The sequence below is a fragment of the Heloderma suspectum genome, chromosome 8, assembly GCF_057233095.1.
Source record: "Heloderma suspectum isolate Gila_16-S chromosome 8, 16-S_ref, whole genome shotgun sequence".
Taxonomy (NCBI): Eukaryota; Metazoa; Chordata; class Lepidosauria; order Squamata; family Helodermatidae; genus Heloderma; species Heloderma suspectum.
Genome location: NC_139465.1, coordinates 5,973,934 through 5,991,047, shown reverse-complemented (window position 1 = coordinate 5,991,047; position 17,114 = coordinate 5,973,934). Strand labels below are relative to the sequence as shown.

At 44.1% G+C, this 17,114-nt stretch overlaps 1 protein-coding gene across 2 annotated transcripts in view; it reads right to left on the bottom strand.

Moving 5' to 3' along the window:
- Positions 1 to 17,114, bottom strand: part of GSE1 (Gse1 coiled-coil protein) — a 426,514-nt gene that overhangs the window by 4,575 nt on the left and 404,825 nt on the right. For both annotated transcript variants that reach the window (XM_084812825.1, XM_084812826.1), the window contains 7 exons: positions 14,772 to 15,364; positions 11,843 to 11,955; positions 10,142 to 10,412; positions 8,464 to 8,571; positions 7,124 to 7,498; positions 3,313 to 3,594; positions 63 to 166 (listed from right to left, as the gene is read on the bottom strand). In XM_084812825.1, the coding sequence (XP_084668951.1) occupies positions 63 to 166; positions 3,313 to 3,594; positions 7,124 to 7,498; positions 8,464 to 8,571; positions 10,142 to 10,412; positions 11,843 to 11,955; positions 14,772 to 15,364 (1,846 nt within the window). The remainder of the gene's footprint in view (positions 1 to 62; positions 167 to 3,312; positions 3,595 to 7,123; positions 7,499 to 8,463; positions 8,572 to 10,141; positions 10,413 to 11,842; positions 11,956 to 14,771; positions 15,365 to 17,114) is intronic.

The following is a 17,114-nucleotide window of genomic DNA, read 5'->3' as shown; positions in this document are numbered from 1 at the left end:
AATGGTTCTTGCTTTGATTTGGCAGCCCCTGTAGTAGGTCAAGGTGCTGAATCCACACTCACCGTCATGGTGTGCGACAACTGTTCTGCAGTCAGACTGAGACTGTAGTGCTGGGCTTCCAAGCGTCTGCACTGGGTTTGCAGCACTTGCCGTTCCACGTTTTGCTCTGCAATGAAATTTAGACAGATTAGTCACCTGATCCAGTCCGTACCTCTAGAGCAGGCTAGGTCTTGTCTTTAAGCCAAAGCACTCGAGTGCCATGCTCATTTGGCTTTTCCGTGACATCTAATGGGTGGAGAACTCCATTTCAAATCCCATCGGTTCGCCTGCATACTGAATTAGCACATTTGACAAATTGTGTATCTGAACATTCAGAAATGGACCGCTGGCCTTTTAAAAAGCTGCATTCTCTGTTCTCTCTAGCAGCAAAGGGATATTCACGGGGAGTGGTGTTTTTATTTTTCTGCCATAAAAAATGGATTTTCCAAAACCTGCTCTTCCAAGATTTTGGTTACTGAATATTTACCAAACTTCCTAGCGAGGGAGTAATATCACTGAATATGAACTTTCAAGTACAAGTGGGATCTCCAACACAACGGTGCAGTGGGGAGTGCTCCTATTCAGGTATTTAGCCGCTCCATTACCCCACCTTCCTGTTTTCTGTCCCCCAATCAATGCCCACTAAGCATGTGCAGTAGTCATTGTGCTGTTTAGGTGTATTTTGCTGCTTTAAGTTTTTTTTCTAAAGATTTTTTGTGTTTCTGGAAACGTCAGGTTCTCCCTGAGCTTACTATACTTCCCTGTTTGTGGGTGGTGCTGTTTTGGCTACCAGCACTTCAAGGATTGAGATCACTATTAGTATGTATGATGATATCTTCTAAAACCTGGTTACTTTCCATTCAAAATTACCCCCTCCAAGGGAGAAAAACAAGAATATCAGTTAGTTATTGGATACCCATCCTGTGGAAGGGAGAGCCCTATGGGGAGGGTTTTATTTTATTTAGTTTTTAAAACCCTGCCTTTTTTCAGAAAAGAACTCAAAAGTAGCTTACAGCAATAAAAATACCAAACAATACAAAATAATAACAAACAATACAAAAACCAACAAAATTAATTAGACCAGCATCATAACAAAACACACGACATGAGCTAAACCCCCCCCCCCCCCCCGGTGAACGGGAACAGCATTGACATACCCATAGAAGGGTCATTTTCTCAACTAAAGGCTTTCTTAACCAGGATTTAAGCTGGCACATAAAGGTATATAGCGTTGTGACTTGTTGGATCTCAACTACAAGGGCATTCCACAAAGTGGAGCCACCACCAAAAAGGTCCTACTTGTCACCACCACCTCAGACAGCCATGGCTTCAGATAATGAATGCATCATGCGGGAAGGAACAAATGGAAGAAGGTGGTCTTTAAGTGAGGAATAAGCAGGAGAGAAACTGCTGTCAGAGTGCCAAAGTCATTTATTTACACCCAAGGAGAAAGCCATAGGAGCTCACATTTGCAGGTTATTGGTAAGAAGAATTGCCCCTGAAGTCCAAAACGTGTTGGGTGTAAATAAATCATTGGCACAGTTTCTCTCCTGCTTATTCCTGAATTCAAGTGTATCTCCCCTTTTTAGTTTTGTGGGTCCTTAAGAGACCTAGGCTCCAAGCAGTTTAGACCTTTAAAGGTTAAAACCACTCTGAATTCAGACTGGAAACAAACTGGCAACTTTCTGTCTTTGGAACCCTAGGGGTCAGTAATGTTTACTAGAGATCTAAGGAGTAAGATGGTTTGTTTCATCACTACATATCCCTATAACATCTGATGTAGAGATTATCTGTGTTAATCTTAAAGCACAGCACTGTGAGGTCTCCTGAAATCTGTTCTGGTTTACTATCTTCTACCACCTAGAGATGAGTACATTGCTGGGCCAGATACTCCTTGAGAAATTAAAGGTATTGATAAATTTGAAGTAGTGTAATAATGCTTTAAAAGGGAAAGAAAAACTGATGGCTGGCAGCCTTATGTCATAAGAGGTACAGTTTATGGGAAGACTTTACTGAATCTTCTTTGATGTGACTAACTGTGCATTGCATCTTTCTTAAAGACAAGTTAAATCCTGTTCATAAGGATCTGAGTGAGAAGTAATTAACTCCCAAGATATCAGAAATGCAAGATTTACTACCGTGATGAAACTAGACAGCACTGCAGTAGCTGATGCTCTGGAGCTATTTAGCATTTCTATCTTACGCTAGCAGTGCAAAGGGTAATGGGGACAAAGGAAGTTAATATGGAGCAATTTTGGTGTAACAAAGTTAAGGCAATATTCACAGGTGGACCAATGAGCTTAAGTTGCACACAGAAGAGAGGGAGGGCTCTGGGAATAGAAGACAGGTGGGGATCCTCTGGACCATAATCCAAATGTAGACTAGGTCTCTGAGTCTAGACTGTGGGACTCTCTCGAAGCCATGCCCTCCTCCAGTGGCTTGCTGCAGTCCTGGTAGCCACTCCATTGCTGTAGTCAGCCACCCAACATACTGCACAGAGCTCCCACTGCTATTGGTGACGGCCACCTTCCCAAAGCCAGGTGTGCATGTAGCACCTCTGGAAGAACTACCAGGCAGCAGCCAGCTTTCTCTTCTGGAGTGAAGTCTGTATGTGTGTGTGTTGCTTGGTTTTATGATTGTTAACCGCCACAAGAGCATTTGTCAGTTGGGGGTATACAAATCTAATGAATACATACAAATCATGTGTATTGAACAAAGGTAAGAGTTACATTCGTAACTGCATTCACTCTTTTGACGCTGGCCATGCCTGCTACTAGAATGCAGACTCTTGACAGGCTTGGTCCAAGACAATGAGGCCATGAAAAGAAAAAAGGTTCTCTACCTCTGACATAAAAGGTATGCATGGGCTAAAAGTCTTGTGTGTGCACCAAAGTAGAGGGGCAGGGCTGAGCCCTATACTAGTCCCTTTGTGGGCAAATTATTCATGCCCCAAATGTTTAAAATGTTTCTTCATAAAGTATTATCCTGTCACCTTGGTCATTTCGGTTGCTTTTTCTTCATCACTAAAATGTCGAGTTGTGATGAGACCTGGATTTAAATATGGATGCATCATAGGCTTCTACTTGCTCACAAATTGTACTGCTCAGGAAAGTTCTTACTAGGTCAAAGAGCTCCCTTCTGATCTTGAGAAAGAACATTTATGCAAGTGGTCAACAGGCAGAGCCAGCATTGAAGCAAAGTCTTAGCTTTTTTCATCTTTGAAAAACAGAACTTGAGACATTCACGAGAAGGCTCTGAAATGGTTTAGCTTACCTTCTATATGTTCCTGGTAAGCCTCAAAGATTGCTTCAATCCCATGCCATTTTGGTCTGGGGTGGTAGTCCTCCTCCTCTTCCTCCTCCTCTTCCTCATCATCTTCCTCAGAGTCAGAGATTTGATCATGTTCTGGAGGGATGAACCCTTTATGTTGGGAATCTTTCTGGCCATTCTGCTGTGGCAGAGACACCCAGCTTGAGGTCTGCAGTTCCGGAATGTTATAATGGATGGAGGCATCAACTTTATGGTTCTGCTCTGCTGAGTGCACCATTGTATTACCTAGAAGACAGCATGCCAGAGGTAAAACATCTGTAGCACACATCCCTCCAACAATTATTTTGACGTATTTGTGTACTCCAACTTCAGAATATTTATGTGAACAGATGGGTGAGGTATATCACCCTTCTGCCCTGCTTACCCATCCAGGGCGTGGATTATCTAAACTCTTCCTGGGATGAGAACCAAGTGGTTGTAAACACAGACCAATGTACATCCACAGTAACAGATCAATTAAGCAAAAGAAATCAGCCTAGATGTGCATGGAGCCAGGGGGCAGGGGGGAAAAAAAGCAAAATCTGCACAAGAAAATATTGTGCATGAAACTCTCCTAATAGTGCTATATCTAGAGTTGCGAAGACCTGGAAAAAACACAGAAAAATTCAGAAAGAATTATTTTTCCTGTCCCCCCACCCCACCCCGGGACCGTTTACTCCCCACAAAGTGATTTCTAAAAACGATGTAATAAGAACACTTTCATAGGAAGTCTAGAGATGTAAAATGTCTGGAAATAATGCTGCCATGGGGAAAATGTTTTTAATCCTCTCTGTAAGATTCCCAGCATAATTATTTCTTCCATTCCTTATTAGAATTATTGATCTAATGTATCTTTTACTGATAGACATTTAGGAATGCTGCAAGTCATGCTCAGTTTCCCAATATGTGAGTAGAGTCATCATATCATAATATGGAACAATATGTGCATTCTTGACAGTCTGGTATTTTGTTCTACAGAGTCCTGTGTTTCTGGGGTTCTTTTGGGTAGATAGAGCCTCGTGTGGCGCAGAGTGGTAGGCGGCAGTATTGCAACCGAAACTCTCCCCACAACCTGAGTTCGATCCCAGCGGAAGCTGGGTCCCAGGTAGCCGGCTCAGGTCGACTCAGCCTTCCATCCTTCCGAGGTCGGTAAAATGAGTACCCAGCTTGCTGGGGGAAAGGTGGTCACGACTGGGGAAGGCAATGGCAAACCACCCTGCTACAGTCTGCCATGAAAACACCAGTGCAAGCAGCGTCCCTCTAGGAGTCAGCAATGACTCAGTGCTTGCACATGAGGAACCTTTCTTTTTCCTTTTGGGTAGTTGCTGTAGTTTTAATCTAAAACCAACATGTGAAAAAAACATTGTGGGTTATGCCGCTACTGTCATAGATGCGATAGAACAGGACATGCATTATCTCACCTACATTTTTTTTAAATTAACTTCTGAGGCTTGGGTCTATAAAACTTACTGCCACAGTTTTTAATAAAGTTCTCAATTAGACCTCATCACTACAGAATACTGCCTCAGCTATAAAACCTTTTAACTGCTGCCACAGAATATACCCTCTCTACCTTAAAGAAACTCAGCAGCCCAGTTCCTATGGCGTAGGCATGGGATTGACACTACCACTACAGACTACCTTTTAAAATTAACAAAAAATAAGATGTGAATTAACAGAAATTATTTACAAAAGTGAATATGTTCAAATAATATGTTGAGATTGCTTTGTTGTTGCTGTTGTTGTTCAGTCATTAAGTCCTTAAATTAAATATGGTTGCTTACCATTCCTATACTGAGCCTTTCCTAGCTAAATAACATCTTGATAGCTTTTCCTTCAGATCAGATTTTATAGAATCATAGAATAGTAGGGTTGGAAGGGGTCTATAAGACCATCAAGTCCAACGCCCTAATCTTTACTCCACAAACAGGAGTAGGTTTAGGAATTTCCCTAAACTTTCTTACAAATAGGAACAGATGCTGTACACCAGTCTTCCTCTGCCTTCAGTTCTTCCTGCTTCTAGGATGATCCAGATGTTTCGGAGACTACTTAATGATGTTCCCTCTGGTCAGATTTTAAATAGGAACCTAAAATATGTTATGTATAACTTCATAATAAAATTATAATGTTTGGTATATTAAATTTAAAAGTATGATTTAGACAATTACAAATTTACTAAATGAGTTTACTTTTAAAAGTTTTTAAGTATAATGGTAATTTTATGATGAAACCAAGTTATACATAATATAACTTTAGGAACATAAAGGCTGCTTTATGTTACCTATAGCAGCCCTCCCCATCCTAGTGCCCTCCAGATGCCTTGGACCACAGTGCCCATCATTGCTGACCATTGGCCATGCTGCCTGAGGCTGATGGGAGCTGAACAAAATAGCTGGAGGGCACCAAGTTGTGGAAAGATACCCTAAAGATACCCTAAATGTGACCTTAGATCTATAAAGAGTGCTAAAAAAAGTATTGCTTATTTTTCAATTTCCCCCCAAATTTCTGTCGTTCCCCCCCCCCCCAAAAAAAAAAAAAAAACCACAGTTTTCCCCAAGGTTTCAAAATTTCCGGAAATTTTACATCTCTAGCTATACCATATTAATCCATCCTTGCAATTGCACCAGCATCTGTGTAGACAATCCTCCAGCTATGATTCAAGTATCATCCAGGGGTAACTAATGACTGCAAGACTCTAATGATGGAGGCTGCATGTATTCATGGGAAGAGCAAAGAATTAAAGAGGAAGCCACTGAGGAATAAGTGTGCGCATGGAGGGGGAGAAAAAGAATGATTAAGATCACAGTCAGAAGCACGGACTGAAGCTGGCCAAGCTTCAATCAAGAGCCTGAAAAATATCCCACTACGCTTTAAAAATAGGATATTGATGGTTTTAACAATTTCCACTCAACATATTTTCTCAACTGAAAGGCATGTTAGTAACATTAATGCTCATTCAATAGTTTCCAGCAATTTTATTATCTCTCTCAGAGCCACTCAGTGACAACATTTTATGGCTCATACCTTCAGCTGTTAAACTGGCTGCTCCTCTTGGCTGCCTTAGTTTTTTAAAGATGTTTCCTAGTAAGGGTTGCTACCTGCACACGGTAGCAACTTTATATTTTGCGTCCCTCTCCACTGAAATTAATGAGCTTTTCATGAAATGAGCTATATTTCAGGTGCATTTCATGAAGTTATCATAATTACTGCCACCTACTGAAAATTATTCAGGCTAATCTAGGAATAGAAGGAATTGAGAACACTGATAATATTAAATATCCGTAAAATTTTTAGCAGGCATCCTAAGTTTGTTCCTGGTATGAATGAGGTTGGAACTTACATCAGGCATTCAGCTGATCCTGTTTTAATATAATGGTTGTTGTTTTTTTAATTAAAAAAGGTGTGTGTCTGGGTTGGAATGCGCTCTAGATTGAGCATATATTCCAAGAAACTTTGCAGATGTTTTTCTAAGCACTGAAACTATATGTGGGGAGGACTTCATTTGCATTCACAAATAAGCTGAGCCCAGTTTTCAATCACACCTTTTGCCTGTTTAAAATGATTCTTTTTTTTTTTTATGCAAAGTTTGCATGAGGAGAACTAGTATTAAGCAAGTGGAAGCTGGCCTGTAGAACTATATCTTCCTTTGGACATGAAACTTAACCCCATACCGAGCTCCAAATTGGTACCCACAATTAAAAGCCCTGAATTTCCCTTCTCAACTGCACATGCTACCGCTGCTTGCCTCATTTTTTGCTGCCTACATTTTCATTACCTTTGTGTTTCTGCAATGCTTTCTGCGTGGACTGCAATACAGACTCATGGAATTGATGTGCAAACTCCTCGGCTATAAAGGGCTCCCATGGCTTGTTCTTCCCATTCAGACTGTGCGACAGTGGCACAGGGATGTCCTTTGGCAAAGAGCCTCGGACACAGTTGAGAATGCTCAGGCTTTTTTTGGCTGTGTGCCCATCACTCAACTTGGGCTTCTCAACGGAGACAGGAACAGGCTCCTTGGTTCTCAGAAACTCATGTGGCCTCAGCTGTTCTATTCTGCAGGGTTCAGCTGTCTTCTGAGTGTCTGGCAGAGAAGCAACAGCAATGCTGACTGGTTTATCTGAATCCACAGCAGTTTGCTGTACTTGTGGCTCTTTGGGAAAAAACAAATAACAATGTCACTTGGAGTAACTTCAGCTTTACACAGTGGTTCTTCTGGACACAAATTCCCTTTGTCAAGAGATGCATGGCTAAACACAGAAGTTTGGAAAAATAAATAAATTTCCATTTAGTACCCTATGTAGTTGATTTGGAATCGGCTGGCATAAAGAAGTATGACAGAAACACTGCGCAACTGAGTCTGAGAGACTTTTTTTTTCTAATAATGTAGCACACACTTCCAAAGGTTCTCCTGAAATGCTTTTGTGACGTGCAAATCTGAACTTGTACACAGTTGGCATATTACCCTTTGACTGCTGTGCTCCAAGAATTAGCTGAAACAGATATCCAGGGGTAGCTATAAGCCTCTCCTTGAACAGGGGGAAAACAGTGACTTGCTTGATGTTTGTGTGCAGATAAACTGCTCAATTTGAGGAAGCATGCCAATGGATGCCAATATATGCCACCAAATCTGTGTGCACTATACTGAAGTGTAGGCAGTTACAGACAACATGGTCCTTTTGTGCTTGTGGTTCCTGGCACTTCTGTATTGTCGAGGGTTATTTAAGAAGCAGTTGGAGATAATGAGGCACAAGGGGCATTTTTCCTTTCAACATTTTTGCGAAGTCTGCAATCCATAGCATATTTACCTGGATGCAGGCCCCATTAAAATCAGTGGGACTTCTGTGTAAATGTGCACAGGCTCATTCTGCAGATCCATTTCTACAAAGTACACTTCTTGCTCTACTTTGGCAGACAAATAAGGACACCCCAGTCCTACATGCAAAGCATCTCATTTTCAAACATTGTCTCCCTGACTTCAATCTGCCTGTTTTACACTACTGAAGAGCCGTAGATAAAGGATAATCAAGCTCATCTGGGCATCTTTCAGCCTCAAGAAGTCCCAAGCAAGCCCATCAATCCCTTGCTGTCACACAGTTGTCATTTACAGCCTCTTACCAGCTTGAACAATACTGGGACTGTCTCGCGGGGAGCTTTTCACTGATACTGCTGAGGAGGCACTTTTTTGTTTCATGGCATGGAACATCTCCACCAGCTTCTCTTTATCTGCAACAAGGCAAGCAGAGAGAGAAACATGACTCTTCTCAGGAGCCAAATGAGAAGAGGTAGGACTACTTTACAGCACAGGAGAGCAGCTCTCTTATCCCCAGTTGTGTTAGTAAAACAAATTGTTCATCTTTTGTTTTCTGCTTTTGACAAACAACTCTATTGTTTTACTGTGTGCTTTTTGGTTTTAATTTTTGTGAACCGCCCAGAGAGCTTCAGCTATTGGGCGGTATAGAAATGAAATAAATTAATTAATAAAATAAACTCTAGTACCTTATACTTTCTCAGCATTTATATTGCACCTTTAAAAAGTTATCAAAGCACTTAAGACATGCCATCTGCCTTGTAAAGGAGGACAGAATTGCTATTCCTACATTTACAACTGGAGGAGCTGAAGGGGAGAGGGTTGTTTGTCTAAGACCACCTGATGAGTTCATGGTTACAATGAGATCTGAATGAGAAATATACTGGTTCATAGTTCATGCTCTTCATCACAACACTACACCAAGTCTACTAGGCTACTCTCTCTTCCTTGGGCAGTCCAGGGTATCAACAAGAGGGAAGACCAATGGCCAGATCAGGTTATAAATACCAGCTTTCCTTGAATAATATTCTAGACCTAATGTGGATGGTTATATAAGCTGAGGCTTTTAGAAGTCGTGGCCATGTATGTTTGTATGTATGTATTTTTATACCGCCTAATAGCCGAAGCTCTCTGGGCAGTTCACAAAAATTAAAACCACAAAGCACAGCATAAAACAATACGAAATATGAAAGCTTAAAACCACAATATAACAGTACAACCAGAATAAAACCTAGCAGCAATGCAGAGATTTAAAATACAGATTTAAAACCCCAGAGCTAAAAGACTAGGAACCTAAAATGCTGGGAAAATCAAAAGGTTTTGGCGCCGAAAGGAATACAACGTAGGTGCCAAGTGAACCTGTCTAGGGGGCTCATTCCACAGCCAGGGTGCCACAGCAGAAAAGGCCCTCTTCCTGGTAGCCGCCCGCCTCACTTCCTTTGACAAGGGCCTACAGTCAGGTTTCTAAGGGGCTCCTACATACCTTGCCTGATCATATATGACTCTGCAGATTTACACAATGCAGGTGGGCGGCATATTGACAGAATAGGCACCAGCCAGACTATAAAATGCAGTTTGGTCAGCAGGTTCCAGAGATACAGAACTGTTATATTCCTCTGTACAGCTTGTGGACTTTTTATTTATTTATTTAGTGCATTTATATCCCACCCTTTTTCCTCTTGCAAGGAACCCAAGGCGGCTTACATTCTCCTCCTCCTCTCCATTTTATCCTCACAACAACTCTGTGAGGTAGGTTGGGTTGAAAGTCTGTGACTGGCCCAAAGTCACCCAATGAGCTTCCATGGCCAAGTGGGGACTAGAACCTGGATCTCCCAGGTCCCAGTCCTTCATTTTTGCCACTATGCCACACAGGCTCCCACTTTTGAGCCATGGTGCTCATATAAACCATGATAATCTCATTATCTCATCACCTAATCTTAGAAAAATCTACTTGTCATTCCCCCCTGCCCCGCCCCCAATATATACCTTTCCTTTTCTCAGCAGTGATGTGAGTTAAATTGAAGGTAGTGAGGAACTTCTTTTTCTCTTCAAAGTTGGGACTGTTGTTCATTTCATCAGGACTGTAACGTGTTGATAGCACAAAACGTGGAGAAGGTGTCCGACGCTTATTCTGGACCATTGGTGGGGAGGGACTCCTTTCTCGCAGCATCCTCCTCCTTTTCCTCCGTTTCTGAGTCAGCAGCTCTTCCTTCTGTTGTTGGGTGGTCAGTCCAAAAAGCTGTAAGAACTCCAGCTTCTGGAAGGGCATAATAGAGAGGAAAGCTCATTGGCACTTTTTTTCTTGCTGAAGTGAACATGGAAGCACTGGATGATGTAATTAGAGACTCAGATCTACTCAGGAAAAGAAGTCATAATACTTTTAAGCTATACACAAACACATCAACCGGACAGTGTCAAGGGTCTATCCAAACGTTTGACAATACTCAGCAGCCACGAGTATGTAGAATGCTTCTGTGCTTAACTGGTTCAAGCAGGACTAGCTAGTTGTCTGAACACCACTGGGAAGAACTCAGATTTGTGATGCTGATGTGAAATTTGCCCTATAGTTTTGAAGAAATTATTTCTTTGGTGTTTTTCAGGTTAACAATGTTCAAATAAAGCACAGTTGCTTGATGAAACAGTGAACAGCTTTATGTTTTTAGTGAAGTTCACATCCTGGTAGGGATGTCAAAGAATTCTGCCACGGATCTCGGTGAGGCCGAATGCCAGTGTATTCGGCCCCCTGAAATCCGTGGCGGAACGAAGCCCCCCCCCCCGCCCCGTGAAAGGCGCGCGAAACGGGACACCTACCTGCAGCTGTTCGCGCTGCTTTGCGAATGGTGGCTGTGGCCGCGGCCGCCATTCGTTTCTTCATTGTAGCCATTTGTGTCCCTGAGGAAGCCGTGATAGGCTGTGTAAGTATTTACATAGCCTATCACTGCAAAAAAAAGGGAACGCAAATGGCAGCCGCTATGGCGGCCGCCATTTGCGTTCCCTTTTTTTTTTGGCCGTGATAGCCTAAGGAAATATTTATGTAGCCTATTATGGCAAAAGACAGGGGCGCAAATGGCGTAGTGGCCACCATTTGCGCCCATCTCTTTTGCCATGATAGGCTACGTAAATATTTATGTAGCCTATCACGGCCAAAAAAAAAAAAAAGGAATACAAATGGCAGCTGCCGTAGCCGCCACCATTTGCGTTCGCTGTTTTGTTTTGTTTTTGCCATGATAGGCTACGTAAATATTTATGTAGCCTATCATGGCAAAATACAGGGACGCAAATGGCGGCGGCTATGGCAGCCGCCATTTGCGTCCCTGTGCAAGCTGCCCAGCAGCCGGATGTCTGGCTGCGGGTGGGCCCGGCTGGTGGCTCCACGGAATCGCCACGGAGTTGAGTCGGCCGGAGAGAATTTCGAGGGGAGGGACGGAGCGCCTCCCCCCCACCGCGAATGTCACCCTTCGAAAAGGTAAGTGACTTTCGTACATCCCTACATCCTGGTTCTGTTCCAAGGGATAGCAACACTCTAGGGGCAGTATAAAGAAATGTAAATCTAGAACATCACACCTGACATGATAAAGTTTCCGTCAGATCATGCTTGTGTCATGTGTCTGCTCAGGTTTTGAACAAATCATTACGAACCAGAATGCTGTAACCAGAGCATTACATGAAATAAAATATAGGACTTACCTCAGAGGAGGTGTCCAGCTTCAATGGTGGCTGTTCTGCAACACATCGCAGATGGGCTCGTATTTCCTCTTCATCGCTCTCATCATAGGAGTCATCCAGATCATAATAATAACCTATATGCACAAGGTGGAACAAGCAAATATGGCGCCTGATGGTAGCAGAAACCCTCTTACTGAGCATTGTCAAAACACACTACTTCCTTTTAGCTCCTCTGTGGCTAAGAGACAGGATCTAGCCTATGGTGGAACATGCTTCACACCAGAATGGAAACTAGGCTCTACCACAAGAACTGTTTCCATCCTGCTGTGTTGTTCTCAGGAACAGCTGAATGAATTGCCATCACTGTTCTGTGTTCACAGGAGAGCACAGGCAGAGCCAGGCAACATGCTAGCAAGGGCAATAGACTACATTCCCTAGGCAGGAAAAATAACAGCCTGCCATAGATACACATCTGGAGAAACAGGCATAGGATCTAACTCCGGTTTGTAGGAATTCTGCCTGAGGGATGCTCAAAACCTGCAAGAAAGAAATTATTGCAAAAAAGAATCAAATTTGATCAGAAGAAAATAATGGAAAAGCTCAGGAGGGAGAGAGGTGATAGCAGCTGCTTCCGCAATGCAGGTTAACAGCAGCAAAGGTGTCTTGGATGTATGGCTGCTGCGGCATGTGCCTATAAAAAGGAGTCGCTGTGACCACACTTGTGTTCTGAAGCTCCAGTTGAACAGCAAGAGTCCAGGCTGTCTTTTGTGTATATGTCAGCCAGGAGATGCCAGGCAGATGAACGTGGCGGGGTGCTAATGATGGGCCTGGGCTCTTCACAGTGCTGAGCAGCCTGCATGCCAGACTCTCAGTCCTTTCATAATGCCCAGTCATAGCAGTGCGAGCATCTGTGCACTGCAGGAGTAGCCACTGTCATGCTTTGGCATATGACAGAATGGCATAGGCGATAAGGCTCATGTTCCCCATAGGCCAGCCACGAACCATGTTGCTAGCTGACTCGCTTGGTACAAAAGGGTTAATGGGGCAGGCAGAAGTAGGCATGCATGAGACAAAGAGCACAACCCTAGCTGAGAGCCAAAGAGCCATGAGCAGCCAGCTCTAATGGCACACAGTGGAAGTTTTGCACCCAGGCTCCCTCACCTTCCCAACTAAGTGCTTTGCTTTCCTCCCTTTTGCTAATCCGATTCTGGTTGTACATTCCAGATTAATATTTAAAGCTGCTTTATTAGTCTCAGTTCATAATTTATTAATTGGGCCTGTCTTGGAGGCAGGATTTACGGAGCAGCTTGGACTGGGCGTTCAAGGTGGTTTGCAGACACACTGGGGGAAAAGAGCTGCCCGCTCCATTGTAAAGTCAATTAGTTGCCTGCGAGATGTGTGACCCTTAGCTACCATGGCTTTGGTAAAACCCCAAAGTTTGGTTTCCCCTCATGTTATAGTTTTGCTAGGCATGACACATTCAAGTCTTGTGTTGAACACAGGACAAATTAGGCAGCTTGCCCACTGGAGAGGCATCATGTTTACGTATCTGGCATATCAAGGGGTAGAATACCAGCCCTGGAAACTGAAGGGCCTTTTACTGATCACTTGGGACAGCTGTGCCCTTTAATCCTGCCTTGGTGGAATCTCTTTGCTGAATAAGCAAAGATAACTGTCTTTATGACTTATTCAGTATTTGCTCCTCCATAAGGAGGACAATTTAGTGGCGTGCCTTTTCCAGTCACCACATAATGGGATCCAAATGAAAGTGTGTAGCTTGAAGGGTTGTATGTGGGACTCTAGTAACACGATGTTTGCAATACACTGCTGTACTGGAACTACCAGAAGCTGCTGTTCAGATATGCCAAGATATTCCAATCTTTTAGGACCTGTGGGGACCACCACAAAAAGAATTTGAGAAACTGCTGTGGGCACCACCACAAAAAGGCTCCCATGGAGGCTGTGGCTAGTCACATAATGAATGCTGTTAGGGCCTAGCTAGTCAAAAGTGAGCAAAACAGGGGTGGGGGAGAGAAAGAGTAAGGCTAGGAGGGAGGGGGAAATAGCAAAGCAATGGGGTGGAGGGGAAAGAAAGTACAAGACTAGAAGTTAGAAGGGGAGAATCAATAAGCTACAGAGGAGGGGGAAATAGTGAGGCTGGGAGGGAGGTGGGGGAACAGCAACACGAAGAGGTAGAGTGGGGAGAAAGAAGACTGCCCTGCCTTTCTAGTGTTGTTCTTCAAACAATTTCTGTGAAGGGGCAGGGAGGGGAGAGCTTCATGGGCACCGCTGGGGTGCCATGGTCCCCATGGGTGCTGCGTTGGGGACCCCTGAGATAGGCTTTCCACTCCACATGGGAAATGAAAACCCAGTGTAATGGGGAAAAAGGGGTTGTCTTGAGTCCACTTTCAGGTATTTTTACATGTCCATTTAAAAAGGCTTGATGTTTGCAAAGAACAAAACACGAAAGTGGGTTCTTTGAATATATACATATTGAGTCCACAACTAGACAGAATGGATGGGGGGGGGGGTGAGGCTATCCAAGTCCAAGCTACCAACGCATTCCCTGGTGGCGAGTCCCCCCCGCTGTCACCTGGTACAAGGAGGGATATCAAGTCTGAAGGGAGGGGCATACTTCCAGTTTCTTGCACAAATTCCTCAGTACAAAACAAACCATACAGCTCTGTTGCAGGGAATCCAGGTGCTTTGGTGGAAACCCCCTTCATCTCCTGAGAAGATGTGAGGACAGCCTGGACTTCAATAGCTCCAAGCACTTAACATTGCTTTTCTTGCAGCTACATCATTTAGTGCTTACTGTCTATGTCTGAGGAAGCAGCACAACACAGTCGTCCCTTCAAAGCTCCTTATAGCCTTCCCTTTTCTGGAACGTCTGGGGTCTTACAGTGATGAAGAGATTGTAGGCCCTTCAAGACAGGCCCTATGCACTGACCTTTCTCCTGAGCTTCTCTCCTCCTTTTCTCCTCCAGGTCCAGTTTGCTGACCAGCCTGCGGTGCTGCTGCATGAATTCATCGTAAACATACATGGGGTCCTGGCCCCTGGGTAACGGATGCCTATAAGGCGAGCCGGGCTTGCTGTTCAAGGTGTCAACAAACTGTCCACTCTGTGAGAGTGATGCCTTCCGCTGGTTCAAAATGGTCTGTGTGGACTTCTCCAGTTCAGCTAAGAAGGGTCCATGGGAAAAGCCACCATGCTCTGATCCCCCAGGTTCTCTGACTGGCTGATACTTGTCCAGGGTCTCTCTTTTCCTGGCCCCTTCCTCTATTTTCTCCGGACAGTACACCCGCTCTACTTTCACAAGGGGGATGGCTTGCCGGCTGGGCTCGTATTGGCTGGCATGGCTTTGGAGAGGGTGGCTTTCCTGTATCCTTCGGGGTTCAGTGGTGTTCTCCATCAAGGAGACAGGATTCCAAAGGGATGTGGGGACAGGATGGTGCTGCGGCTTAGGGGAGATAAGTGGAGGGGGTCCCCCAAAATGCTGTGGCTGGTCTCGGCTACTCGGCTCAGGGCGATTTGGTCCCAATCTGCAGAAAGGATGGATGTGCAATAATTAACACAGTGCACAAGAGCAGTCCTACAAATAAGTTGTTTTTTGTTGCTACCAAAGAACATGCTCAGTATAGAATCATAGAACAGGAGGGTTGGAAGGGGCCTACAAGGCCGTCGAGTCCAACGCCCTGCTCAATGCAGGAATCCAAGTCAGAGCATAAGTAGACATGCTAAGGCTCTGTGGTCAGGAAAACGACAGGCAGCCTTCTTCATGGTATCTATTTTCCCCATGGTAATTTATATTTGTATTTATTTGTGTTTGTTGCTTTGTTGTGAACAGCTTTCAGTGTGATGTATGCAGAAAAAGGTGTACAACGAAAATGACCGACTGACAGTAACTGCTGTACTATCTTGCACTGTCACTGAACAAGGCCTGTGTAGTGAGCCGCAAAAACAGAAGGGCAAAAACAGAAGGGCCAGGCTCGAGCATCACACTTTCCCTCTAAAGCTGTCTACCAGAGGGCAGCTGGGCCAGGTATGTGAATACAGTTCTGTCTGTGAGAATCTGGGACCGGAGTGACACCTAGTGGCTTTTAGAAGAAATGCCGCAGAAGCGAGATAAGGTGAATCTCTCACGCACGCCGCCAACACGCCCTTGCTTCTGCACATTAATGGATTTGTAATTCGACCTTCCTCGCAACAGTCCAAGACAGGCAGCCACTTTCTCAGGGCCACCCAGTGAGCTGCACTGCTGAGTAAGATTTGGGCCTGTAAAAGTGGTCATTTAAAGAAGCAGATAAATTAATATCAGTGCTTCCGGTCACAAGTACAAACTTACTTTTCCTGAGGCTTTATTTGTGGGGAACTGTTTCTCAGTAGATGGTATCTGATCAACCTGATGGATTCTAAATGTAGCTCCCTTTGGGGTTAACCAGGCCTGAATAGCTCAGTTTGTTATTCAAAAGCTTCTTGCCATGTACTTGAGACAAATTACTTGAACTCTGGGGCTGCAAACTGCTGGACATGTGCCACCAGCACCGAGGTATTTGATAATGTGGGTCATGTGATGGCAAAATTTGGCCCTTTCAGATTATTACTTTTTAGCATAACTGACGAGTTTTGTTGTGAGTACCCTAGCACCCAAACCCAACATTCTGCTGTATTCACCACAAAACACAGCTTGTCTGTTAATTATTATTGTGATTGTACTGTGGAATATAGTTGGAACATTGGAAAAGCCTATTCTGATGCTGATTGAGCTCTGATTTAGCCCATTTAAGACTGGAGGCCTTACTTCAGTGGATCATCATCATCTGCTAACATAAGAGGCCGAACAAAATGGGATTTTGGGATCCGAACAAAAGTCTTTCGAGTCCAGCATCCCACTTCCCACAGAGGCAAACCAGATACTGACGGGAAACCCAGCCTATCTTAAGGAGCGCCTCCAGCAACACCAGACAGGTCGCTTAACAAGATCAGCCTCAGATGGCCTTCTCTCTGTCCCATCAGCCAGGACAGCTAGACTGGTGGGGACGAGGGAGAGGGCCTTCTCTGTGGTGGCCCCCACTCTGTGGAACTCCCTCCCTAGGGAACTCCGTCATGCCCCCTCTTTAATGAGCTTCCGTCGTGCATTAAAAACGTGGTTGTTCAGGCAGGCATTTGGGGTGGGTTAGGGTATTTTTTTTAAAAAAAAATTATGGTAAAATTTTATTGTTTTAAATGGTTTTATGGTGGGTTGTACATCGCCCAGAGTGGCTGGGTGACCAGTCAGATGGGCGATTAATA